The sequence below is a fragment of the Eptesicus fuscus genome, chromosome 4, assembly GCF_027574615.1.
Source record: "Eptesicus fuscus isolate TK198812 chromosome 4, DD_ASM_mEF_20220401, whole genome shotgun sequence".
Lineage (NCBI taxonomy): Eukaryota > Metazoa > Chordata > Mammalia > Chiroptera > Vespertilionidae > Eptesicus > Eptesicus fuscus.
Window position 1 is genome coordinate 1,053,968 of NC_072476.1, and position 26,919 is coordinate 1,080,886.

Genomic DNA, 26,919 nt, shown 5'->3' on the forward strand with positions numbered 1-26,919 from the left:
CTTTTAAAGGCAGAACCTATCTTCATATATCCCTTCTCAATGAAATTTCCTTCCAACACTCACATGAAAACCACCCAACACTAGATTTGTAAAGAGCAAAGAGTAGCTGGTGACAAGGTTTGTCTGCTGTCACTGCTGAGCCATCGGGAGGCAGGCTGACACATCTGGCCGGGCTAACCCCTGGCCACCTCTGCCCCAGGTGCTGGGCTCCAAGGCACTAGCTTCTGAAGAATAGGCTGCTCTTCCATGGAGAGACGTTCCTGGCTCATGGCAATCTTTCTTTTCAAAATGAGGAAATGTCTTAAGTTATAAAAATGTAATCCATTATACAGAAACATTGTGTCCCTGGACCCCTGAGGAATGAAATGGCCAGTCCCTGCCTGCTAGGGTCTTTCTTCATTAAGGGTTCAGGAATCTGGAGAAGGGGCTGTGTGTAAATGAATTGAGAGACTAGATAAGAAATATAAATTTGTAAGGCATTTAGGGGGAGCCAGGGAGGCTTAGCTCTAGTGACTAAGCTCTCTGAATCTCCGGATCGCGGCCCTTTATTCACACATTTCCCCTTTAGCAAAGCAAATGTACATATCAAAGGTAAGGTTTGGTACACAGGTTAGGGCAGTGGTCGGCAAACTCATTAGTCAACAGAGCCAAATAACAGTTCAACGATTGAAATTTCTTTTGAGAGCCAAAATTTTTAAACTTAAACTATATAGGTAGGTACATTGTTATTAACTTAATTAGGGTACTCCTAAGCTGGCCTTTGCTAAAAACTCAAGGGGCCAAAGACCCGCATGTGGCTTGCAACCACTGGGTTAGGGGAAGTGCCTTTGGCTGTTCTATCAGCAGGTAATAACATGCAGATTTTCATCCCTGCTGTTAGCCCCCAGCACATCACCCTTTTTTATTTAATAAATTTAACAAGAATGTATGCCATTTGCAGAGCTTGGGTCCTTTTAAGATTTTTAGATTCAATAACAAGGATTGATTTCTATCATGTCCTTTTAAATTGCTGCCAGGCATCAAAGGAATCAGTCTGCAGTAAACTCCTTTCTGGGCTAACAGTTCTTTGAGTGCCCTTTCCAATCACTGTCCAACAGTTTTTTATGGGTTCCCTTCCCAATCATTGTCCCCTGTGACATGACAGCAATGATACTCTAGTTCTGGATGGTGGACAAACAGTGAGCAACAGCAATGCAGGTCCGTCCTTCTTTGGCTTGTCCTGGGCAACCTGCAGCGATGCATAGCTGCTGATTTTGAGCATGGCAAGTCGTCTTCACCATCCCCCATCTCTAGACTGTTTTTCCTTTGTCTCATCAGTATGTTGCTTGGAGCCACTGCCATCTGTGGCTGGAGTAGTCTGGTCAGTTCCTCTCTCGGATCCATTGTTGCAGGAATCCACACGGGCTTGGAGGAGCTCTCTGGAAATTGACTAAAGTTAATAAAGTGACCTTTCTATAAACTAGACTCATGATCTTTTCATTTTGCCCAAACCATTTTCCTTTGGCTATTTCTGACACCATGTGTGTCTTGCCATCAGCATTACAGGTGAAAAAAAATTTTAAGTAAAAATTTAAGTAATTAGGCTTGATGTAGTTTACTTACCGGAGATTACTAGCCCCCCGCCTTTTTTTGTTTTAAATAATATTAAGAGGCTTTTGGAAATCCTGTAATGCACCCTTAATAACTTTTAATTTAATTCTTAGCACAGAAGTATGACTGGTCTGAATTCATTGCATGATGAGCAGCTTTACTATGAGGTGGACCATCAGTAAAATAGTTAATGCTCCAGGAATAGTCTCCTGCCCAGTACAACTAGTTCCCCTGAATATTCACTTATTTCAATTTGCCAATTTAAATCAGTCTGAAATAAGGCTTATTTTCTAACTTTACTTGTCCTTGGCTGTGGACAGTAAATGACACTAATTGAATTTTTGCTATCAGTCTTTGAGTATATTTATATAAGCTTCATTTAGGGAGGCAAAATGCAAATTATTTACTTTTCTTTCTGAGGCCTAATACATTGACTTTTAATTACAGTTTTCTATACATTTGAAGGAAACCTCCCTTTATTTCCTCTGAGTAATTTCCAGGCCATACTTAGGAACTTTCTTTTCAAAAAACCTTTTTTCTTTCTTTTAAACTGAACAACACATTTGGTTGCTTTTCAGATGCCGGCTGATACTGCTGCCTACATATTAAGTGACTCTTTATTTATGGTGACTTTATTTATGATCAGATTTAATGCTTGAATGATAACTTTCAGTTTACCCCGTAAATATTAGCAGAAGAGATTTTAAAATGTCTCCTTTTTATTAAGCTAAAATTTACTTTTAAACAGCATTCTTTTTGGCTAGTGCTCATTTGCATACACAGGGATTATGGGAGGTCTTAGTAACTATTTTTACTAGAATTGTTTATAAAAATATTTGCTTCTCATATAACTTAATTTATATGAGCCCTTGCTTATATTATAAAAAGCAATTTATTAAGTAAACTAGGCATCTCTTATTGAAAAGGTAAAGTAAGCAAACTTATACGTTTGACCTATGAAGTATAGATGCCGTCCCATCCCCTCAGCCTATCTGAGAGCAGGCTGCCTAAGGGCGATTGCTTGCTTTTGTTTTTAAAATTCCGCTGCTTCAGAAATATTCAGCAATCTTGTCCTGCCCTCCCTTAGAGGTTAATACCTTTAAAATACATGTATATAAATAAAATATAGTTGTTAATTTTTATTTGATACAGCTTTCTATGTGATTTCAAGTATATTAGATTGTCCTATTTCAAAAATATTTCTTTTAAGAAGAAAGAATAAATTCTTGAACCACTCCAGGGCCCTTGGAGTGTCCTAAAATCATCTCTTGGTTAAACTCTTGAAATTTAACTTGGAAAGACCATCAAATTTTGTAATTATTCTAAAAGATATCAATTAAATTTAAAATGATTTTTATATTAAAAATTTGGTTCAGACCATATAATTAATTATCTTTTTTAATTAGACCATATAAAATATTATATCTTAGCATTATTTTCTCAAAAATAAATTTCTATACTTTATGCATTTTGTTATTACAACTATATAATTACTCCCAACTTAATTTGAACTTTAAACTCTTAGAAGCCTTAAATTTTAGCTGGTAAGTTATTTCTCAGATCAGCAATTTCTCATATTAGCATTTCTCAGACTAGTAATAACTTTATATTTTTAAGAATATATTCCAAAAATACAATACATATTTAATTAATAAATTTAATTCTATCCTTTAGATTTTTCATGAGAGGCAAACTCAGATTAATATTTCAGTATTTTGTTATCCTAAAATACTTAGACATTCAATAAATTTTTATTATTTAATTTAGCAAACTCCAAAGCTCCAAGTTGCCATAGACATTGGAAAACCAAATTTCTGGCTGGTGAAAGGAGGGGGAAGCTGGGAAGCAAGCTTGTAGCCATTTAAATGTAAAATCGTCACATTCTTCCTGAGAGAAATGTGACCAGCCCCCTCCTCCATCAAGGAGTGAAGCTAGTTTCCCCTGGGCTACTGGACCTTCATTATTAATACACTAGAGGCCCAGTGCATAAAATTTGTGCATGGGGGGTCCCCTCAGCCCAGCCTGCACCCTCTCCCATCTGGGACATCCCTCTCACAATCCTGGACCGCTGGCTCCTAATTGCTCACCTGCCTGCCTGCCTGGTTGTCCCCAAGTGCCCCGTCCCTGTGGGCCTGGTCGCTCCTTACTGCCTCCACCCCCCCCCCCGCCCCCCGCCAGCCTGGTCACCACTTACTGCCCCCCTGGCAGCCTGGTCACTTCTTCCTGCCCTCCCGCTGACCTGGTCATCCCTCACGGCCTCCCTGCCAGCCTGGTCACTTCTTCCTGCCCTCCCGCTGACCTGGTCATCCCTCACGGCCTCCCTGCCAGCCTGGTTGCCCCACACAGCCTACTGTTAAGTCGTTTGGTCGTCCCTCACTAACCTCCCTGCTGGCCTTGTCACCCCATGCAGCCTGCTTCTTCAGTTGTTTGGTCGTCCCTCACTAACCTCCCTGCTGGCCTGGTCGCCCCATGCAGCCTGCTTGTTCAGTTGTTTGATCATCCCTCACTAACCGCCCTGCTGGCCTGGTTGTAGGCAGCCATCTTGTGAGAGAGTGACAGTCAATTTGCATATATCTCTTTATTATATAGGACTAGAGGCCCGATTCACGAAATTCATGCAAGGGGCTTGGCCCTCACAGCCCTGGCTTTGTCTGGGAGGTTGGTCGTCCAGAGGGACATCCTGTCTAATTAGCATATTACACTTTTATTATTATAGATTATTACTGAAAAGCTTTACCACAAATCCTTCATATTAGTTACATTTATTTATCCATGTTTCAATAATTTTGAGATTCTAAAGCCAATTATTATTATCCAAGGCATTTTCTTTGGCAAATTCTGTAATAGCTTACTGACTTCTAGTGGCCTTAATGTTAACTTTGGAATGTGGTCCATTATTATTCAAAAAATGCCCGTCTATTATGGAAATACCAATCTTGTTGCTTAGAACCAGCCTGTATTTTTCCCTTTGGGTCATTTTCGCCATCTTCTTTCTTTTGAGAAAAAGTTTTTGGTTTTTTTCTATAGCACTCGCAAAGAGATTGCGCTCAGCTCAAAATCTTATCCAAAATCGGATGGAGCACTCTTTTGTTTTAAGCTAGCTTTCTCTCTTTATGAGTACAGAAATCCCAGATGCATTCATAAATTCTGCTAAATTTTTAAATGATGGACCGGGAAAAAACATGGCGAAGATGAGACTTTTCTTAGCACTCTCAGGAGTGGGCATCGATTTTACAGGATTATCACATGTCTCACCACCCCCACATCCTGCTTGCTTTGGGGGAAAATTCAGTAAATGGCCTGGCTACCATGGCCTCCCTTCTCATTAAATTAAACCAAAGGCATGCTTAATAGACTAATAATAAACATATTAAACCAAACAAAAATGACAGAAAAAACTACATTCAACAGATAACATATAGACAAGACTTAATAAATCACAGTTCTTTTCCTGAATCTTTTCTTATTCTGCTCTCCATAGCATTGACTGGCCTTTAAAGTTGTTTTAGCTAAAATCTGCCTGTCCCAAGGCATCCTACAGTAATTTTTTAAAAAATATATTTTATTTTTTTTTACAGAGAGGAAGGGAGAGACATAGAGAGCTAGAAACATCAATGAGAGAGAAACATAAACCAGCTGCCTCCTGCACACCCCCTACTGGGGATGTGCCTGCAACCAATGTACATGCCCTTGACCGGAATCGAACCTGGGACCTTTCAGTCCGAAGATCGACACTCTATCCACTGAGCCAAACCGGTTTTGGCCTACGGTAATTTTTAAACAAAGCATCAGAGAGTTCCCTGGCGAGAGGATTAACAGCTCCACCCTCTCTAGCTGCCAAGTCTTTCCATACTAGAAGCAGAACAAGACCCCACATCGTTAAAGATGACAATGGCACTCTTTTTCCTTGAGCCTGATTTTAAAAAGTACCTTTTGACATTTTAATTTCTTTATAATTTTGCCTTTTGATCAAATTCTTCCCCATTACGGCCTGGTTTGAAACAAAAGATGCCCTTGCCCTCTTTGGATCGTGACTTTCAAAGCTGGTGCAAGCTTTATACGCAGTGAATCTCCCCACCAAATTTACGGTGACCCCACCTTTACCAGTGACTAACTTCTTTTCTTCATTCTGGCGAATCTTCCTCTCCAGATGTCCCTGTTTGGGAGCCATAAATGCTAGGGTCTTTCCGCATTAAGGGTTCAGGAATCTGGAGAAGGGGCTGCATGTAAGTGAATTGAGAGACTAGACAAGAAATATAAATTTGGGCGGCATTTTGGGGGAGCCAGGGAGGCTTAGCTCTAGTGACTAAGCTCTCTGAATCTCCGGACCCACACCCATGGCTCTTTATTCACACAATTTGCCTTTAGCAAAGCAGATATACATATCAAAGGTAAGGTTTGGTAAACAGGTTAGGGGAATTGCCTTTGGCTGTTCCAGCAGCAGGTAATAACATTCAGATTTTCAGCCCTGCTGAAAATGTCCACTCAACCTTTTGAGGACTTCTCCCATTTATTATGACCTGCTGGACTTAGCCTCCAGCACCTGCCTCCACAGCTTTTGTTGCTAAAGAGGGAGTTAGACAACTGTAATTAAAATGCAGTTGTTTCTTAGCAACCCCCTCAGTGCCTTGCACTTGCAATGTGACTTACCTGCAGTGCAAGGTTCATGGATTCCATCTCACAGGACTAACAATCTCACTTGGAACAGTAAGGCAGCTCCAGCTCTCTAGCCATTCTGACTTTCTTTTCCACCCTACCTTGAGCAGGAGACTGGCCCCTCTGTCTCCATTGCTCCTGGCAAGATCAGCACTCCCCACAGGCACTTCTCTCCCGGGTCACTTAGCTGGTTTCGGTCTCCTAATGCAGAGGCCTGAAATCAGAACTTGGTCAGCCCCATGTTCCCATGAAAAAACAAGGTTTTGAAATGAGTTTGTTTCTCAGAAGCTTCCTGCGATCAGAAGAAATCAAAGATCCGAGGCAGGCCTTCCTCCTGGTGAGGCGAGCAGCGGGCAGACATTGACTCTTGCTTGCACAGCCCAGGTCTTGCTCAGATCAATGGATGGCCCGAAAGAAGCCAGTGTGCTTCATGGGAGAGTTAGTTGAGAAGTGATACTTTGAGGACTTGATTTTTATCTCCCTCAGGATTCTTTTCTACTTGACCCTCAGAAACAGTGGACATTTCTTGGACATGGTTGAGGCCAATCTGAGATTCCACATCACAACATTGCAAAGTCCTCAGCAGGGGGCAGCACGCACTGTGAAAAATGCACTGGGTTTACAGCCAGGCGGCCTCGGCTCCAAACCTGGCTCTGCAAAGCAGCAAAGGCTGGGAGACCTCAGGCCAGTTACTCAGCCTCCCAACCTGGATCAAGCAAGATATCTGAAGGCCTTGCCGTGACTCACGGCACAGCAGGCATGCACGAATATTGTTTCTCTCGCCTCTCCTTTCTTCCTGAAATTCCAGCCCATCTGTGTAGGCCAGCGGTCCCCAGGGCTGCCACAGACCAGCTGCGGAACGCTGGGCTACCTTCTAAGCCTTCGTTTCTGCATCTCTAAAGTGGAGACAGGACCATACCTACCACCTGAGGTGTTTGTGAGAAGTGCCTTTTAACCCTTTCATGAGCCTTAAAAAGTAAGTCACAGCCTCTTTCAACTTCCGAGAGGCCCTGATTCAGCCCTGTGAACAGACTAGGAAAGACGCGATTAAAATGCAGTGTCAGTTACAGCAAAAGAACAGGGGACAGTACCCGGGCTGCTCAGCCACAGGGCTCAAGGCCCAGGGGGAAGCGGCCTGTCTCAGCAGCTGTCCGGTTTGGGGGCCCTTACTAACCTCCCTGTCGCATGGTTTCTTAGCCGCAGAATGAGGATGATAGTCAAAACCTGCTTGATAGGGCTGCTCTAAGCTGGCTCAGAGCAAGCGTGATGTCAGTGAACTTCCCCTGATCGCCTTCATCACGCCACGCCCTCTCACGAAAGGAACACCAGACGGCAGTGGAGAACGAACGCCCTTTATTTCAGTATCGAGACAGATGCCTCAGTTATCCAGCTGGCACAGGGAGGCCACCCCGCGGTTTATCCAGTGCTTCTGGGGCCTGTCCGAGGGGAGTTCGATGGAGAGGACGTAGTTGGTCGAGTGGCCCGTGGTGGACAGGACGCCCCTCCGGGCGCTTGTTTTGTAGACGGGACACTCGTATATGCCCTGGTGCAGAAACGCTGCGCTCTTCCCAGGCTTCAGCCAGATGATGGGCAGGGGGTCGTAGAGGATCTTAGGGAGAGACTCCTCGATCTGCATCGTGTCCCTGTCCCAGCGAGCACCTTCTAAGAAGAGCCCTTTGATGTAGGCCCCGTCCTCCGGGCTGCTCTCCATGACGGCCTCTTGTGAGGTGACCTGGAAGAGAGGGCTGTGAGCTCCGGGACCTGCCACTGGGAAAAGCGCCGCCTGGCTGCGGTGCCTGCCTGTCCCAGCATGCACCCCCCAGAACGCTGGCTTCTGTGATGAAAGGGCTGTCTGCTGTCCACGGCCATGCACCCTTCTGTGTGGCAGGCGCAGGGCAGGCACCAAACTGGGCGTCAGAGGCCACCTTCAGTGGAACTAGCTGTGGCCCTTTCTGCACCGGGACCTATGAAGTGAGGGTAGGTCAGAACAGTTATCCGGGGAAGAAGGAGAGCCATGGCTTGTAGTTTGGTTCCATTTCTGTGGTCTACAGACTCCCACGTGGCCAAGTTCAGGCCACCACCTGCTTAACAATCAGTCCCAACTGGTTCTGGGGAGTTGGTATGAGCCAGCCCTAGTTCACCACAATTTATTTATTTTTATTGATTGATTTTAGAGAGAGACGGGAAGGGAGAGAGAGAGAAACATCCATTTTTGTTGTTCCACTTATCTGTGCAACTCTTTGATTCCTGCATGTCCCCTGACCGGATTGAACCTGCAACCTTGATGTGTTGGAACAAGGCCCTAACCAACTGAGCTACGCGGCCAGGGTATCCACCACAATGAGGCTCCGAGGTAGGAAACTCTAATTCCTTCCAGTAAACGCAGAACATGGCTCAGGTAGGAGCAGGGAGTGGTGAGGGTTAGGGTGAACCACAGAGCATAGGCTCCATTCTAAAACCACCCAAATTCTAATCGTTGTGTTATTGTCAATGGAATGTTTACCCCATTTTTACTTCTAAGTACTTATTGCTAGAATAGGAAAGGATATTGATTTTTGTATATTTAACCAGTCACCTTACAAATTCTCCTATTCTTATATATATATGATTTTAGGGTCTCTTAGGATTTCTAGGTATACAGTCATTTCAGCATCAAAAAAATGTGATTTTAGCCCTGGCCGGTTCAGTCGGCCTGCAGACTGAAGGGTCCCAGGTTCGATTCCAGTCAGGGGCATGTACCTTGGTTGCGGGCACATCCCCAGTAGGGACTGTGCAGGAGGCAGCTGATGGATGTTTCTAACTCTCTATCTCTCTCCCTTCCGCTCTGTAAAAAATCAATAAAAAATAAAAATTAAAAAAAAGAAAAACACATTATTTAAAAAAATGTGATTTTATATTTTTTCTAATGTTTATCCCAGTTTTTTTTTTTTTTTTTTTTTTTTTTTTTAGTGCATTAAGTTTGGATTAACATTGTCTTCAGAGTTAAGTTTATTCACAAACGAAATTGAGCCTAGGGCAACCAGTTTGTGAAGTCTGGACTAGATCATCTCAATCTTTCCACAGAGTTTAAAACTCTACAGCCCGCCATCCCTCTGCTCCTTTCTCTCCAGAGTCGGACAGGGTGGTACTCCACCACTGACAATTCCTTTAACTTTACCCCGGGCCAGGGCCTCCCCAAGCCCATGGACATCTCTCCAAATGAGGAGCCTCCTCGTTGACTGGATAGCATGGGCGAGTGCTGTCATTTTTCTTGGTATAAAGGTGGCAGGCTTTTCCTTTGAAAAGATAGATCCCTTTTATATACACAGATACATGGCCTTGGGAATCCCCTGGTTCTGGCAGGAATAACTTTTGGAACCACTTCAGTTCCTGCTAAGTATTTCATTTGTACGTCTCAGAGCACTTGAGCCGCACACGGACCGTTCGACCAGTAAGGAAACAGGCAGCACTGCCCCTGGCCGACCCCGCGCCCGGCCGAAGCTCCTACCTCAAACTCAAACCCAATGTGGTCGATGGGGATGGTGTGCTTCCGGGCGTAGTTCTGGGAGACGCCCGTCAGAAACGACTGCGTGAAGTAGAAGCCGGAGATCCAGAAGACCGCAGGGGGCCCACCGGCGATCCACTCCTGGGGCCACAGAAACAAAGCTCAGTCCGCACCGAGCCCGCGACGGCGCGACAGGCTCTGCCACGGGCCGTCCTCTTCCCGTGGGACAGGCCCTCCCGGTTAGCCCACGTTCCCCACTCAGACGGAGGCACAGAGAAATACACTTCTGCCTGAAGAAACACTCCGGGCAAGCTGGGTCCGGGCTGCGGCAGCCAGTCCCTGTAGCCGAGTGGCCAAGTCCCCCGGATTCTGTAGGACAAACATCTTGCTTTTTGTGTTTAATAACCCAATGTTTACAGGCTAGCTCAAGAATTTTAAATTGCCAGGAGCCAAACCAAATACATCTTTTAGCCAAATCTGGTCCCCGAGCCAGCAGTGTGTGACATGACGATAGTTCCTGCGCTTGCCCCCACAGGCTGCAACCCTTCCGAGGACTCTCCTCTCCCCGCCCTCCACTCTGGGGAAATGCTCCCAGAGAGCCTCGCCTCCTCCCCCCGCCTCTGTCTGTCCTTTCCGCCTGTCCTGGCCACCTGAGTGTGCGTGCCGGGCGCCCGGGACCCCCTGCCAGGCACCTGGAAGAAGGTCAGGCGGGCCAGCAAGTCGGCCACATAGCCGCCCAGCGGCTTCAGCGACGGGTAGGACTTGGCCATCCACATGGCCGGCACTTTGCCCACGAGCATGCTGCTGAAGACGTCCTCCAGCTCCGAGGACATCAGGACCTGCCCTTTGATGGCGCGGACCAGGCTGATGAGGCTCTTCCGGATCACTTTGGTCAACCTGTGAGGACAAAGGCGAGCTCAGCCCCCGCCCAGGCGCCTTCCCCAGGACACGGACTCCTGGCTCCTGTCACTTTCCCTTTCACGGCAGAAAACTTCTAGAGCTGAGAAAAATTAAATCACCCAACTGTCTCACCACTGGAAATAACTTGATGCACATATATCTTTCCAGATTTTTCTGTATGTAAACAAATTATTTTTAAAGTAATTGTACTAGATTTTCTGTAATTGTAATCTGTTTTTCTCTCTTAGCATATAGGGATCTTTTTTTCCAATTTACAGTATTTATCCTTTGTAATGACTGTAAGGTGTTCCATTTTATTGAACTATTCCCCTATTGCTGAAACTTATTATTTCTACATTATTGTCTCTGCTAACAACATTGCTTGGAATATTCATCGATATCAATCTCTGTGCAAATAAATACGGTAATGATTTGCTCACTAAAAGTAAAAAGTTTAGGTCAAAGGGTAATCTAATTTTAAGAGTTTTTATCTAAATTGCCATTTTGACCCAAGCTGTTCTTTTTAATAGACTATGAAGCGCACCTAAGAAAAGGCAGCTGAAGGGCAGCCGGGGAGACGCCGCCCGCGCCTGCCCCTCCCTGGCCTTGTGACCAGGCCTCGCCGTGCCCAGGGGAATGCCCCTCCGGCCCAGAACCTGCCCCCGAGAGCAGTCATCTCTAAGGGTTACGAAATCCCAGCCAGATGGACACGAGGATGGTCGAAGGCTAGAAAGGGCTGTGGCTGAGGGACTGACGTCGGCAGGAAGGAAACGGAGGGGCCGCGCATTCTGCGCGCTGGCTTCGCTGAGGAGCCCCGGGCAGCGCCCGCCGACCTGAGCCGTGACCCCTGGGCCCCTGCTTGCCAAGTCTTCCTCCTGTTCTCGCAAGTGGGAGCCCTGCTCGCTCCGAGGTTTCAGTACCGAGGACAGGACATTCACCCTGAGCGCAACCATGGCTCCTCTGGATTGGAACCGAGTCCTCCGGGGCGCCCCGTGACCGGTGACGCAGTGCGGAGGGCCTCGGGCACCGTCCTGTGCGCCCGTCCCGGCCGTCAGGGGAAATAGGGCTGCTGTGCCTCGCTGGCTTGTCTGACCAGCCAGCGGCCAAGGCTGTGAAAGCGGCCGCCCAAGGACGAGCCCGGGGCCGGCAGCGGGTGGAAGCCAGGCCTGGTGTTCGGAGTGTGAGGACCACGGCCCCTGGTGCCAAGTTCCCTGACTCGCCACAGGGGTGCCACAGCCTGGCTCGCACCCCATACTTCGCTCGGTTCCCCCAAATAGCCAACTGCTTATTGACTCCACAGAGGAACCGTAAGGCTGGGGGAGTCAAGGAATTCTTAGATGACCTCCTTCTAGTTCCCTCGCCCCTCAGAGTCAGAGCTGCCCCGAAAGCTGAGCGGACCGATGAGGCAAACGGAGGCCGCCACACCTGGGTCTGCAGCACCACAACCTGGGAGGCGCAGCGGGAGTCTCCTCGTCCGGCCCGGACGGTCTTTGGGAACCTTGTAATTTTGACTATAAATCAATCAAGATGATCCCGGGGCTCAGTGCTCTCTACAGCACCCGGAGAAGCGAGGAGAGAGCCCATGCCAGCCCGTCACCCCTCCCTGCCTCGCGGGAAGGCCGTGGATGAACGTCTCCCCTCCTCGCTCCATTTCCCCTGGTCTCACATACTGGCTAAGTGCGTGGGCTCTGGAATCAGACAGCCTGGGTTCGAGTTCAGTTCTTCCCCTGAATGACTGTGTGACCTTGCACTAGTGACTTAACCGTCTGGGTCGCAGTTTTCCCACCTATAAACGGCGGTGAGGGACTGCTGACTGCGTATTTCCGACGACGGCTCTGAGGTGGGTGAAACGGATGCCTGGTGCTCGGAGCTGTACCTGGCACCACGGGCGCAAGGAAAGCGGCGCAATGATTGCTTCTACTTGTGCTCGGTATTGGTTTCAACCTGACACCTGACTTTGCAGATATCAAATGAGTGAGCGAGTGAGGGCGAGAGGGAGCGAATAGGAGGGATGGTTTAATCTTGGGCCAGTACTTGTTGGTGTAGCCCTACCTACAGCCCTCACTGTGGGCGGGGCGAACCACTGCCGCTGCCGAGCACCTACCAGTGTGCACCTCCATCTCTGCAATGCAACCCGCCCCCACGCCACCCCAGGACCCAAATAAGCCGTCCGGCCCACCTGTTGAATCTGATGAGCTCCTGCCTCAGGACGGTGTTCATGGATTCCTCATAGACCACAGGGTACTGCTTCATGACCACTTCCAGGTCAAAGTCCTTGGGGAGCTTGGAGAGGATGTCCTGGGTCAGCTCCTCAATCACTTCCTAAAGGGCAGAGGAGCTGAGTGAGAAGCAAGCCCGTGGCCCGGGACTGGCCTGGGTCTCTGTAAACATCGGTTGGACCTTCCTGGAATGTTCCCACAGGTGAAGGGGCGGGTGGCGGGGGAGACCCCCACACCATTGGGGAAGAGGGCACCCTTGGCCCAGAAAGTCACGAGCTGAGCAAAGGGGTCCCTGTTCTCACACCTGGAGGGCGCCGGCGCGGGAGCCTCGGGCAGCCCTGACGCGGCAGAGCCCCGGCGGCGCGTCCCTGGGTGAGGCTGCGCAGCTCTCCCTGGTCGTCAGACCCACCCCGAGAGGACAGCCTCGCGCAGGGCGGGTGACAGCCTCCTGGGAAGGCGCAGCACGCCTCAGCATGACAAGGCCTTGCCCTCCAGGTCTGTGGACGGAGGATGGCGACCTGACCTCCAGCACGTGAAGCAATCAGGTTGGGTCGCACGTGAGAAAGTCACCCCCTTTGGGTCAGCACCTCCTCTCCCCTCCCTCCAGGGGAGTCGCAGCCGGTGCTGACCGCACGTCTGGAAAGAAGCTGCGTCTGCCAGGCTGCCACTTGCTGCTCAGAGGCCGCCACGGCTTTCCCGAAATGGGGGGTTTCCACGAATGGTGCGGGCGGGCAGGTTTTGAATAAGTACTTTTAAGGCAAGTAGAGCTGGATTTTAATGTTATGTGAAGGGAGAACAGGTCTCTGTGGGTATAGCAGTGACTCCTACAAGCCCCACAGCCGACGTCGGACACACTGGGGCTTTCTGTGTCCAAGGACTCAGCAGCAAGACAGGGCACCTGTGCCCCCTGCCAGGCTGTGCCCCTGCCAGGCTGTGCCCCCTGCCAGGCTGTGCCCCTTACCAGGCTGTGCCCCTGCCAGGCTGTGCCCCTGCCAGGCTGTGCCCCCTGCCAGGCGGCCAGGCCCCCACTTTTCTGCCTCCTTGCTCATCTCTCCCAGCCCTGTGCCCCGGGGGGAAAGCCGCCTGGGAAATGGGGCTCCAGCGGGTACCTGTGGAGACTTGCCGCTCGCGCCCGCCTGCCTGGGGAGCGTCAGCAGCACCCCCTGGAACAGCTGGTTGGTCTCCTGGTTGTCCTTGGTGATGTCGGCGTTCTCGTGGAGGCCGAACACCTCCGGGTGGGCGGTGATGGGGAGGTTCCTGAGGTACTCGATGTAGGACTGGGAGGAAAAGCTTCGGGTGACACAATGTGGGCTCCTGGGGCCCACAGGTCCCTCAGGGCTTGGCCAGCCCCAGCCCGGGCAGGGCTCCCCCTGAGCTGGGAGCGGGGCACGACCGGCACGCACACGCTGTGCAGGGAACGCACCCCAAGCTCGTCCCCGTGCTCGGGCTTTGGAGCCAACAGAACGGGGCTTGGACCGGCCCCGACACTCGCACTGGCTGGGCCCGGAGCCGCACTCCCTCCTCTGCCCGTGGGAAGGCGGGGGGGGGGGGGGGGGCTGTGAAGGACACGCCTGGGCACAGCGGGGCGCAGCGAGGGACGCCCTTCCCATCCTCCCTCCAGACGTCTTGTTTCCCTCGCTCCTTCCTCATCCTCCGTCCAGTTTTGGTCCCTCCCCTTTCACCACCTTCTGAACCGTTCTTTTCCAAGTAGCAATTGCCAGTCTGTTCGCTACTAAGGCTTCCCCTTAACGTCCCTGTTCCCCCAGGAATGCCTCCTACCTAGAGAGACCTGGCCTATCACATACTCAGTATTCATCACACAATGACGATGCCTTTAGGATATTGGGAATAGCTTAGGGACCAAAGCAGGAGGCTCAAGGCGCCCCCCGGGCCCTCACGGGCTGCGTGGCAGCCCCGCCCCGGGAGCAGGGCCCCCTGCGCCTCACCTGGTAGGAGCCGTGGGGGGGGATGTAGTAAGTGTCCCCGGGAGCGACGTAGTAGTAATCCTGCTCGATGTCCTTGCAGTAGAAGGTGGACAGCAGGGATAGCAGGAGACGCCTGTCTTTGTCGTCGGTCACTCTGCCTCCATAGTTGCACTCCCCTGGAGACAACGCAGAGGGGAGGCTGAGCCCAGGCAGGGCACCGGGAGCTCGGTTACTAGCCGCAGCCAAGAATTCTTTGCGCCCAGGAGCCGGCGGAGACCAGGGCTGCCGGGCCGCGCTCAGCTGGGAGGAGAGCAGACCTGTTTGCTGTTGCGGCTGCTCAGAAAGAACCCAGGCCACCACGTTAGGTGGCAAACAGCTAAACCGAAGCAAAGCGGTGCAGTCACCAGTGATGGCTCCACAGGCAACGAGCAGCATCTAGGCATCTTCTACGTGTGTGCATGCATGTGTTTGTGTGTACATACATGTGGCAGACACTATAGAAATGTGGTTCCGGTCAAGAGCTCTGGCATGAGGCAGCCCTGGGTTCCAGCTACAGCTGATTTCTGGGTTCCAGCCTCTGCCACTTACGAGCAGCTTCCCTGGTCAGGAAGCCGAGACAGCACTGAGCTCATCGCACCAGGCTGGGGAAGCGCCGGGAAAGCACGAGCAGCAAGCGGAGCACAGGGCCTGTCTGCCTAAGTCCAGCTGTCACACACAGCCCAATTCCAGCTGTCACACAGCCCAATTCCAGCTGTCACACACAGCCCAATTCCAGCTGTCACACAGCCCAATTCCAGCTGTCACACACAGCCCAATTCCAGCTGTCACACAGCCCAATTCCAGCTGTCACACACAGCCCAATTCCAGCTGTCACACAGCCCAATTCCAGCTGTCACACACAGCCCAATTCCAGCTGTCACACAGCCCAATTCCAGCTGTCACACACAGCCCAATTCCAGCTGTCACACAGCCCAATTCCAGCTGTCATACAGCCCAATTCTAGCTGTCACACACAGCCCAATTCCAGCTGTCACACACAGCCCAATTCCAGCTGTCACACAGCCCAATTCCAGCTGTCACACACAGCACAATTCCAGCTGTCACACAGCCCAATTCCAGCTGTCACACAGCCCAATTCCAGCTGTCACACAGCCTAATTCCAGCTGTCACACAGAGCCCAATTCCAGCTGTCACACAGCCCAATTCCAGCTGTCACACAGCCTAATTCCAGCTGTCACACAGCCTAATTCCAGCTGTCACACACAGGCCAATTCCAGCTGTCACACAGCCTAATTCCAGCTGTCACACACAGCCCAATTCCAGCTGTCACACAGCCCAATTCCAGCTGTCACACACAGCCCAATTCCAGCTGTCACACACAGCCCAATTCCAGCTGTCACACAGCCCAATTCCAGCTGTCACACACAGCCCAATTCCAGCTGTCACACACAGCCCAATTCCAGCTGTCACACAGCCCAATTCCAGCTGTCACACACAGCCCAATTCCAGCTGTCACACAGCCCAATTCCAGCTGTCACACACAGCCCAATTCCAGCTGTCACACAGCCCAATTCCAGCTGTCACACACAGCCCAATTCCAGCTGTCACACACAGCCCAATTCCAGCTGTCACACAGCCCAATTCCAGCTGTCACACAGCCCAATTCCAGCTGTCACACACAGCCCAATTCCAGCTGTCACACAGCCCAATTCCAGCTGTCACACAGCCTAATTCCAGCTGTCACACACAGGCCAATTCCAGCTGTCACACACAGCCCAATTCCAGCTGTCACACACAGCCCAATTCCAGCTGTCACACACAGCCCAATTCCAGCTGTCACACAGCCCAATTCCAGCTGTCACACAGCCCAATTCCAGCTGTCACACAGCCTAATTCCAGCTGTCACATACAGCCTAGGAGGCGAGGCCAGCCTCTCGCTGCTGCTCTGGGATATGACTCCCCTCCCACCCCCCATAACTGCATTCTCTGCGACTTGGGCGTCTGCTCAGATTTCTACAAGAACCAGGGGCATCAGGGAACCTGCCAACTTGGGACACATCTTCCATCGGGTCCATGTCCCCGGGATGTGGTTCCATCTGGTGTTTGGAAGTTGTGGACAACACACTAGCCTGCAAGGAGGGGACGTGTGCGTGTGTGCACGTGTGTGTGTATGTGTGCGTGCACGTGCGTGTATGTGTGTGTGTGCGCGCACGCGCGCGCATGTGCGTGCAGGGATCTCCAGAAGGGCCGGCTCATTTCCAATCCAAACCATTCCAGAAAGCGGAAGGCCTACGGACAAGAAACAGGAAGTATGACCCACGCTGGAAGCAGAGGCCTCAGTTTTCCTTGGTCCCGAGGTGGAGGAGGGTCCTGGGGCGTGGCAGGGAGCGGCGGGACGAAGGGGACTCCCACTCTGGGATCGCTGAACCCACTGTGGCTGTTTCACCGCCACGGACGGGAGGCACCGCAGCTCGCTCTGTGCCGTCTCAGGCCTCAGCACAGTTCAGCCTGAACACCGGCGGCTTTTTGCTGTGACGAGGCTGTGACAGCTGCAGGCTGCAGTACGAAAAGGAGCGAGGGTGTCCCGGCACCAAGTGCAGGTCGTCCCCGGCACAGACCGCGGGCCTGTGACCACCCCTGCAGCTAGCTTTCCTCAGGGCCGGGCCTGAGCCCCTGGGTCTTGCTTGTGTGAGGACGGTGACTTCCTTCTGGCCACGTCTCTGCTCGGAAGCACGGGCGCAGGCTGGGCCGCACCTCCTGCCTCAGGCCTCACTGCTCCTGCGCAGGCGGGGCTGGGGCGCCAGCAGACGATGCATCACCATCCAAAGGCGGCTGCTCCCGGTGAGGGGCCGTGCGGAGCCCTCAGGATCACCCGCATCTGCTCTTCCCTCCGACCCAGGAGGGTGGTGGGGCAGGCGACGTCCCCATGCATTTCATTCCTGGCACCAGCTCTTCAGTGCTGGCCTGTGGCACTGACCACACGGTGTATGTTGAGACGGCGGCATCAGAAGTTGGTGGAGCCCGGCCCGGGGCTCAGTGGTTGAGCATCGACCCACGCACCAAGAAGTCACTGGTTCGATTCCAGTCAGGGCACATGCCAGTGTTTCAGGCTCAATCTCCAGTGTGGGGCGTGAAGGAGGCAGTTGATGTTTCTCTCTCTCTCCCTAACCCCTCCTCTCTCTAAAATCAGTAAAAACATATCCTATCTAATAATAGACAAATATGCAAATTGACCATACCTCCGACAAACCCACAAGCCATGCCCACCATCCAATCAGAGCGAGTATGCAAATTAACCCAAACCAAGATGGCTACAGCCACAGAGAGCAAGGTTTCCTAGGTAACAGAGGAAGCCAAGCTTTCCGCCTGCCCTGGCCAGCCTAAGCCTCCACTCAAGCTACAAAGTTTCAATTATAGAAGGTAAACAAATTCAAACAAATGGCGGCAGAATGGAGCTTGAGAGAGCAGGCCAGGGTTGCCGCCGGCAACAGGGGAAGCAAAGCTTTCTGCACACCCTGGCCGGGCCCACGTGCTTAAGGCAACAAAGTTTCAATTATAACCCCAACAGGAATGGCTGCCGGCCTCGGAGGGAGCCCCAGGCTTGGCTCCGCTCCAGGCTACAAAGTTTCAATTGTAGAAGGAAAATAAATTCCAGATACCAGGGCCTCCGCTTGGCTTGCCAGGGGGCGTGGCTGGCCTGCAAACCACCACAGGCCCCTCGCTCAGGCCACCCCATGCCCCAAGGGAACCCCACCCTGATCAGGGACACCCTTCAGGGCAAACCAGCTGGCCCCCAACCCTGTACCAGGCCTCTATCCTATCTAATAAAAGAGTAATATGCAGATTGATCATCACTGCAACACACAATATAGCTGCCCCCATGTGGTCAAAGATCCTGTCCCCATGTGGACACAAGATGGCCGCCACAAGATGGCCAGCAGGAGAGGGCAGTTGGGAGGCACCCGGCCTACAAGGGAGGGCAGTTGAGAAGGACCATGCTTGCAAGGGAGGGCAGTTGGAGGTGATCAACCCTGCAGGAGAGGGCAGTTAGGGGTAACCAGGCCGGCAGAGGAGGGAAGTTGGGGGCAAACAGGCTGGCAGCAGAGTGGTTAGGGGGTGATCAGGCTGACAGGCAGAAGCGGTTAGGGGCAATCAGGAAGGCAGGCAGGCAAGCAGTTGGGAGCCAGCAGTCCTGGATTGTGAGAGGGATGTCCGACTGCCTGTTTAGGGATCCGACTGCCTACTGGGATCGGGCCTAAATGGGCAGTCAGACATCCCTCGAGGGGTCCCATATTGGAGAGGGTACAGGCTGGGCTGAGGGACAACCCCCCTCCATGCACGAATTTTGTGCACCGGGCCTCTAGATTTTTAAATAAGTTGGAGGAGCCTTTGCCAGCTGTGCCCCTGACGTAATTCCAATGAGCAGTAACTTTCGCCAGTTCACGCTGGACACGTAGATCGGGCAAGAAATGGGCCTTTGATGCCTGACACCCTGAAGATGTGAGGACTGTGTGTTATGTCAGCCCAGCTAGTCTGTGGGGCCTGTGTGTGTGTGTTGGGAGGGGGGGGATAGCTGTCCTCTAGCCGCCGGCGCGGCGGGCAGGCTGGTCTCCGAGCCTCAGGCAGAGCTGCCTGAGCTGCAGGGCGGTTGGACACTCAGTCCGTCTGTCCGTCTGCAGAGGCGCCTGTGCTTCTGGAGAAGACCCTCCCACAAACCAGCTCCCGGGCCTGACGCCGGGTGTCCCTTGGGGCTCTGTGTCGGACACTGTGCTGAGTGAAGGACTGCGTGACCTTCTGCGACTGGACTTTATCACTGGAGAGCAGGACTGCTCAGCCTGCACCGTGAGCACGGGTGCTGGGAGTCCCGCTGGGCTGTGCGGTGCGTCCGGGTGTCTAGCACAGCCGGCGTCCCCTGCTGCACTCCCGCTTAGCTGTGACCACCCACATGTCTCCCGACATTGCCACATGTCCCCGGGGGGCAAATCGCCCTCTGCTCTCCAGCCTCAGTCTCGTCAGCTGTGAAATGGGCCACGCACAGCCGTAGATTGCCGGGAGACCCAGTGCACGCTCCGCCGTGGACGGGGGGGGGGGGGGGGGGGAGGGCGCTCTGTGGAAAGCCACCTCCCAGGGGATGGCTCACAACCCCAGCTGGGCGAGCCGTGGTGGGGAGTCTCTCCCAGGCCCCTGACTGCGTCAGCGACAGGCTGACCTTTGTCCTGAGCAGGCCCCGCCCGCTGTTTCAGGCACCCAGGGCCACGCCTTGGAAACGCCTCCCTGCGGCCCCTCAAGTGCACCCCCTCCGGACAGCGTGGCCTGACTGTCCTGTCCCTGACCGCCTTGCTCCCTCCCGTCCACACAACCTCCCACGTCGCCTCCGAATTCCACGAGCACAAACCAGCCGCACCCCGTCAAGCTGGGAAGCATTTCTCAGTCTGTGGAGGTCTGGCTTCCCGGCCTGCCCTCTGTCTGGCTCAGGTAAACGCTTACGAGAATCTCAGCCCTGGCTGGTGGCTCCGGTGGTTGGAGCGCTGTCCTGTTCGCCTAAACGCCGTGGGCGCCATTTCCCACGAGAGCACCTACCCAGGTCTCAGCTTCCACCCTGCTGGGGTGCACACGGAGGCAGCCCATTTTGTGTGTCTCTCTTTCCCCCTACCCCTCTGCTTTCCCTTTCTCTCCCCTCCCCTCCCCCTCTCTCTCTAAAAGTCAACACATCCTCAAGTGAGGGTGGGAAAAGACGGCTCTGCGGGACCGTGTCTACCAAGCCCCTGCCCCAGGCCTGGGGAGAGGAGGGCAGCCCTCAGCTCCGGGTGAAGAGATGGCAGTGTGGTCTGCAGGCGTCCCGTTCCCCACCGGGCGGCACTGTGACCCCTGGCCAGGCGGTCCATCACCGAGCACATCCCTGTTTTACCCTTGAGGCTGAAACCAAGTCTCCTACACCTTCAGCCCGCCCTCCCAGACAGCAGGCCGGACACCAGGCTGCCGAGCGGCCATGCGGACTGGATTGCTCCGGTTCCTCCGCAGGGAACCTCTCTCCTCATCCCCATCCACGGCCTCTGCCCCTTCTTCTCCCACTTAGAACCCCTCGTCACCCCTCAGAACCCCTCTTTGTGCCTTCGGGGGGTTTCCATGATCACCTCCTGCCTTCTACTCACTGGGCTGGGCACGTGCTTCTCTTGTTAACTTATCACCCTATTGTCATTAAAAACAGTTTCTGCCTGTGAGCCATTTGAGGGTAGGAATTAATATCTTAATTTCTTTCTTTTTAAGACACTATCTGGCCTGGTGGCAGCTGGCATGGCTCGGTCTGCTGAGGGGCAGCCTGGGGAGGCGGGGAGACAGGGGGAGCGGGAGGCGGCTGCAGAGCCCCTGAGCGCAGAGTACCTGTCAGGTGGGTGAGAGCAGAGTACCTGTCAGGGGGGTGAGAGCAGAGTACCTGTCAGGGGGGTGAGGGCAGAGTACCTGTCAGGGGGGTGAGAGCAGAGTACCTGTCAGGGGGGTGAGGGCAGAGTACCTGTCAGGGGGGTGAGAGCAGAGTACCTGTCAGGGGGGTGAGAGCAGAGTACCTGTGAGGGGGGTGAGGGCAGAGTACCTGTCAGGGGGGTGAGAGCAGAGTACCTGTCAGGGGGGTGAGAGCAGAGTACCTGTCAGGGGGGTGAGAGCAGAGTACCTGTCAGGGGTGTGAGAGCAGAGTACCTGTCAGGGGGGTGAGAGCAGAGTACCTGTGAGGCGGGTGAGAGCAGAGTACCTGTGAGGCGGGTGAGAGCAGAGTACCTGTCAGGGGGTGAGAGCAGAGTACCTGTCAGGGGGGTGAGAGCAGAGTACCTGTCAGGCGGGTGAGAGCAGAGTACCTGTCAGGGGGGTGAGAGCAGAGTACCTGTCAGGGGGGTGATAGCAGAGTACCTGTCAGGGGGGTGAGAGCAGAGTACCTGTCAGGGGGGTGAGAGCAGAGTACCTGTCAGGGGGGTGAGAGCAGAGTACCTGTCAGGGGGTGAGAGCAGAGTACCTGTCAGGGGGGTGAGAGCAGAGTACCTGTCAGGTGGGTGAGAGCAGAGTACCTGTCAGGCGGGTGAGAGCAGAGTACCTGTCAGGGGGGTGAGAGCAGAGTACCTGTCAGGGGGGTGAGAGCAGAGTACCTGTCAGGTGGGTGAGAGCAGAGTACCTGTCAGGCGGGTGAGAGCAGAGTACCTGTCAGGCGGGTGAGAGCAGAGTACCTGTCAGGGGGGTGAGAGCAGAGTACCTGTCAGGGGGGTGAGAGCAGAGTACCTGTCAGGGGGGTGAGAGCAGAGTACCTGTCAGGGGGGTGAGAGCAGAGTACCTGTGAGGTGGGTGAGAGCAGAGTACCTGTCAGGGGGTGAGAGCAGAGTACCTGTCAGGGGGTGAGAGCAGAGTACCTGTGAGGTGGGTGAGAGCAGAGTACCTGTCAGGGGGTGAGAGCAGAGTACCTGTCAGGGGGGTGAGAGCAGAGTACCTGTGAGGGGGGTGAGAGCAGAGTACCTGTCAGGGGGTGAGAGCAGAGTACCTGTCAGGTAGGTGAGAGCGTCGAAGGGCACCTCCTTGTAGTCGTTCAGGAACATCTGGACCTGCCGCACGCTGATCCTCAGGTCCGACTCATTGAACTCGTACGGGATGTTCCAACCTGCGGGGGCAGCGGGCTCAGCGGCCAGACAGGCTCCGGGTCAGCCTCACCGGGAAGCGGCCGTCCTTCAGCCACATTCCGGCGCCTCCCCTTGGCGGAGGAGCGGCGCCGCGGCGAACGGGGAGTGCCAGCCGGCTGCTCTGTGGAAGCCCAGGGCTCCCGGCCAGAGGGCGGCCGGGCGGCAGGGCCAGCGGGCGGCCGGGCAGCAGGGCCAGCGGGCGGCCGGGCAGCAGGGCCAGCGGGTGGCAGGGCCAGCGGGCGGCCGGGCAGCCGGGCCAGCGGGCAGCCGGGCAGCAGGGCCAGCGGGCAGCCGGGCAGCAGGGCCAGCGGGCAGGCGGGCAGCCCGCTTCGGGCACTCCCTCCCCCGGGACGGAGAAATGCCCGGGGCCACACCAGGAACCTGAGGCGAGCCGCGCTTGGGTCAGAAAGCGGTCCCTGGGGCCCGTGCCCAGCGGAGTCGCTTCATCTCCCGAAAGGTCACACTCAAATTAAAAACAATAAAATGGCAGAGTCATAACTCATGCCCTGGTAAATGGGCCATTGGTTGCGAGCCAAGGAGGTGCCCAGACTTTGGGAGACCTGGGGGGGCGGGGGGAGGGGGGCGGGAGACTGCGGCTGCGAAGGCAGAGTCCCGGCGGGTCCTGCCCCCTCCGTGGCGGGGGTGTAGAAGGAGAGGAGGGGGCGCTCAGAGGGTCCCCCAGAGACAGTTGCCGCCTGCTCTAGGAGAACCAGCTGAGGGGCCCCCGGGGGCCATTTGCCGGCGGCTGAGCAGAGCCAGGGCAGCGTGGAGAGGGATCCCGCCTGCAGCCGATGGCAAGGGGCTGCCAGCGGCACTGCTCTGCCCTCACGCGGGAACCAGTCAGTAGCCAGTTAAGTTGGGCCACGGCCGGGTATGTTCAGGAAAACATTACTTTTATGTTTTTGAGAAGCACAGACAAATATGTCCCAGCGTATTTCTTCCATTGTCATGTGCGTGTGAAGAGAGCCACCTACATGCTCTGAGCTCCCCGGGGGCGCTCCGTGGACAACGGCCGCTGGCTCAGATGGGCGCATACACCCCGCAGCGGCCGGATTCTCTCACCGACACCTGACTCCGGCAACACCTCTTCCTGGCACCGACACTGACCTGGTTACGGGGTTGCCAGGTTTATTAAATAAAAGTACAGGACGCGCGGTAAAGTTATAACCTCAATCACCAACAAGTCCTGTTCGGCACACGCGCGTCCCGAAGGCTGTGGCGCTTCTCCCACTCTCCCACGGCCCCGAGCAGAGCCCGGCCCGCCCGCCGCGGCGCCCCGCCCGGCGCCCCGCTCTCCTACCCAGCGGCCCGAAGTTCCGCCGCTCCTGAACGATGGCGTGGAAGAAGCAAAGGCCGAACAGCAGCTTCTGCCACATCTCTGCCTTGGTGCAGCTCTGGAAGAAGACGGGGTCGGAGATGGGGTCGTTGAGGTAGGAGCGCAGGAGGTTGGCCCGCAGCCCTTTGGGCGGCTCGTTGGTCATTTTGATGCCGTTCTGGAGAATGCTGACTGGGAACTTCTCCGAGGGGTAGCTGGTCAGCCAGAGTCTGGAAGGACAGCAGACCCAACGACTGAGAGCCACGCGGTCACTTAAATGGAAAAGCCAACAACAAGCAACACGATCCCACCATCCACCGAGCGTGCCGCTGCCGACCCAGGCTGAGAACCAGCGTGTCCCTCCCAGCCGCTCTGTGGGGGTTGCGACCCCTCGGACCGGAGAGGACATGGAAGCTTGGATATGCCGAGTGGCTGTTTCACGTGCACACCACCTGGCTGAACTGCGATGGGAGCGCGGGACTCCCTGCCGTCCAGGCCCCGCCCGCCCCTGCTGGACTGGCCGAGCGCTAAAGCCCGCACCCAGGAGAGGCCAAGTGAGCAAGCTCCCAGCTTCCAGCTTTCAGAGCCTGGCTGTTAGCGAGGAGAGGGGCAGGCGGGGGAGAAAAGGCAAACAAAGCGATGCCAGTAAATGCATCCTAGAACCAAGACGGCAGGCCAGAGAGGAATAATGTCCCCGTGGGAAGAGAGGTTTCCACTGGGGAGAGAAGTCTGCAGACCACGGCCAGGGAGCGGAACCCAGCACGGCCTGCTGTAAGTGACGTGCTGGGCCTGGCTCTGCTCCTCATTTCCAGAGGACTTGCGCTGCTTTCAAGCAGTTGACTAGTTGCTACAGAGACCACGTGGCCTCCAAGTCTAAAATAGTTACTATCTGGCCCTTTACAGAGCAAGCTGCTGACCGCCGTCATGGAGGGCATTGGGACGGGCCCTGAAGATATGGAAGGCTTCTGCCTTCAAAACAGACAAGCTTCTCCACGCCCACAAAGTGGGAGCATGTGCAGAAGCATGTGGAAGTGAGGTTAGCACTGGGCACACTGTCCTCCAGGCTTTCCTGCGTCCGTTTCCTCCCCGAGCTCCATGGCACCCTGCTTGGTTTCATTTTGCAGGTTTTTGTTGGTTTGCTTTGCTAGACTTTAGAGAGGTTACCAACAGGCGGCTCTGGGTTCGGAAGCCATTAGAAACACAGGACACAGCTGAGCAGCCACACGAGGAGAGGAGGTCGGGAGGAGGCTAGGCCTGGAGGGTCCAGGCCCGGGACGGGGAGGCGGGAAGAGGCTATCACTGGTGGCCTGAGGCCCGGCCTTCGTCTGCAGATGGGTGACGCTAGTTCAGGCCCAGAAAACCAAACCGATGCTGTAATGTATTTTTGATAATTGCCCACTTTTAAAAATGTAGGGCTTTCTTTCTTTTAAAATTCTAGATCCCTATATACCCTTTACAATAATGACAACATCCGGCCACGAGAGGCTGCGTTCCTGCATGGCAACATCGGCGGCATCGGCAGGGGCCGCTCCTCTCTGCAGGGCAGGGCTTCTCCTTCACCGCGGTCCCCACCGCTCCCTATCGTGTCCAGCGCTGAGGCCGCCTGCCAGGATGATTGCTACTGTCCTGTGGAAAGTGGAATTCCTGTGCCCAGCCTCCTCCCGCATCTGTGTTACAGTCCTGGCTCCCGTAGGTACTTGAGATCCTGCCTTTTGGATTAGGAACATAGCATAGAGGACCTTAATGAGTGAGTTTTTTCTTCATTGATTGTGTCATTAATGGTCAATGAGTCAACTCATCATCCCAAATCAATAGAATTCTTGAAACTAGTAGATCCCACTTAAACTCTTACATGAATCCTACCTGAGTCTTACACGAATAGAGTCAACTATGGCCTAGTCTGGTTTTGTAAATAAACACCAAATACTTTCCTATTTTCAGGCAGACATGACTAAAATGAAAATATCCACCAAGCTTTGGGGTAGAACAAGAGTTGGCAAAATCTCTGTAAAGGGTCAAATGGTAAGTGCCCAGCCTTTGCAGGCAGGTGGTCACTGCCATATTACCTGTAGCATGAGAGCATCCTTGATAATATATAAGTGAGCATGGCTGTATCTCAACAAAACTTTATTGAGGGACAATGACATTTTAATTTCATATCATTTTCATGTGTCACGAAGTATTATTCTTCTTTTGATTTTTTTCAACCACTAAGAAATGGAAAAGCTATTCTTAGCTTACACACCAGACACCACCAAGCAGTCGCCTGGGCGTGGCCGGCCCTCCGGCTGGCCCTGCTGGACCGGAGCACTCTGCACCTAGAGCTGAAAGGGGCTTTGAAGTCTGTCTGGCTCGTCACCTTGCTCTGCAAATGCACAACCAAGCCTACTTCCGGGCTTTAAAGGTCACAGACATCACACAGCTGTTTCGTGTTTCATGGTGCCTGAGGAATATGGGCCAGAGCAAGGACAGCGGAGCCTAGACTACAGGTGAGATATTTTTAAAGACAAATAGTTTTTAAGAATCAGATTTGCTGACGTTTAATGTACCTTTCCACCTCCCCTCAACAACGTCTCACAGCTCGTGCCCCAGAGTCCAGCATAGCTTCTCGGTGCTTCCTTAACATGCACCCTGGCTTTTACAAATGCTGTCCCCTCTGCCTGGAATGTCCTTCCTGGCAAACTCCTATTCATCTTTCAAAACCCCAGGCCAATATCAGTCCTCCAGGTCTCCCCGACTCTCCCTTCCCCTCTTCATGTCCCATGGCCCTTCCTAGAACATGAACATCGTTTCTCTGCAGGCTGCCTTCTGCTAGACCGAGCCTCCTACGGGCAGACCTGTGTCTGTCGTCTTCGCCTCCCCCGCCCCAGCACGGTGCCTGGAGCCCGAGCTGCGGCAGGACCGGCGGTGTGGGAGCGTCTCACCTGAAGCTGGCGTTGGTGTTCTCGGGAACAATCACCTCCTCACAGATCTTCTCCAGCGCAGGCATCCAGCTCGTGGCCAGGTGGCAGTTCTGTAGGACCACCCAGGTCCCATCTTTGATGGCGATGTTGATCATTTTGGCCGCAATAGGGCCTTGGCCTTGGCCAAGGGATATGATCTGTGTTTTGCTGCCTCCCATGCTAAGATCTTCAGCAAACTTCAGAAGGCCTGGGGCCAGGAAGAAAAGGGGCTT

At 53.6% G+C, this 26,919-nt stretch overlaps 1 protein-coding gene across 1 annotated transcript in view; it reads right to left on the reverse strand.

The window, feature by feature from the left end:
- Positions 1–7,582: 7,582 nt before the first annotated feature.
- DNAH3 (dynein axonemal heavy chain 3) overlaps positions 7,583–26,919 on the reverse strand; it is a 212,312-nt gene continuing 192,975 nt past the window's right edge. Inside the window, exons 53-61 of the mRNA XM_054714387.1 lie at positions 26,669–26,894; positions 23,730–23,974; positions 22,294–22,410; positions 14,796–14,950; positions 13,959–14,126; positions 12,810–12,952; positions 10,423–10,627; positions 9,734–9,871; positions 7,583–7,978 (exon numbers count right to left, since the gene is read on the reverse strand). Coding sequence (XP_054570362.1) covers positions 7,625–7,978; positions 9,734–9,871; positions 10,423–10,627; positions 12,810–12,952; positions 13,959–14,126; positions 14,796–14,950; positions 22,294–22,410; positions 23,730–23,974; positions 26,669–26,894 — 1,751 coding nt within the window. The 3' untranslated portion in view covers positions 7,583–7,624. The remainder of the gene's footprint in view (positions 7,979–9,733; positions 9,872–10,422; positions 10,628–12,809; positions 12,953–13,958; positions 14,127–14,795; positions 14,951–22,293; positions 22,411–23,729; positions 23,975–26,668; positions 26,895–26,919) is intronic.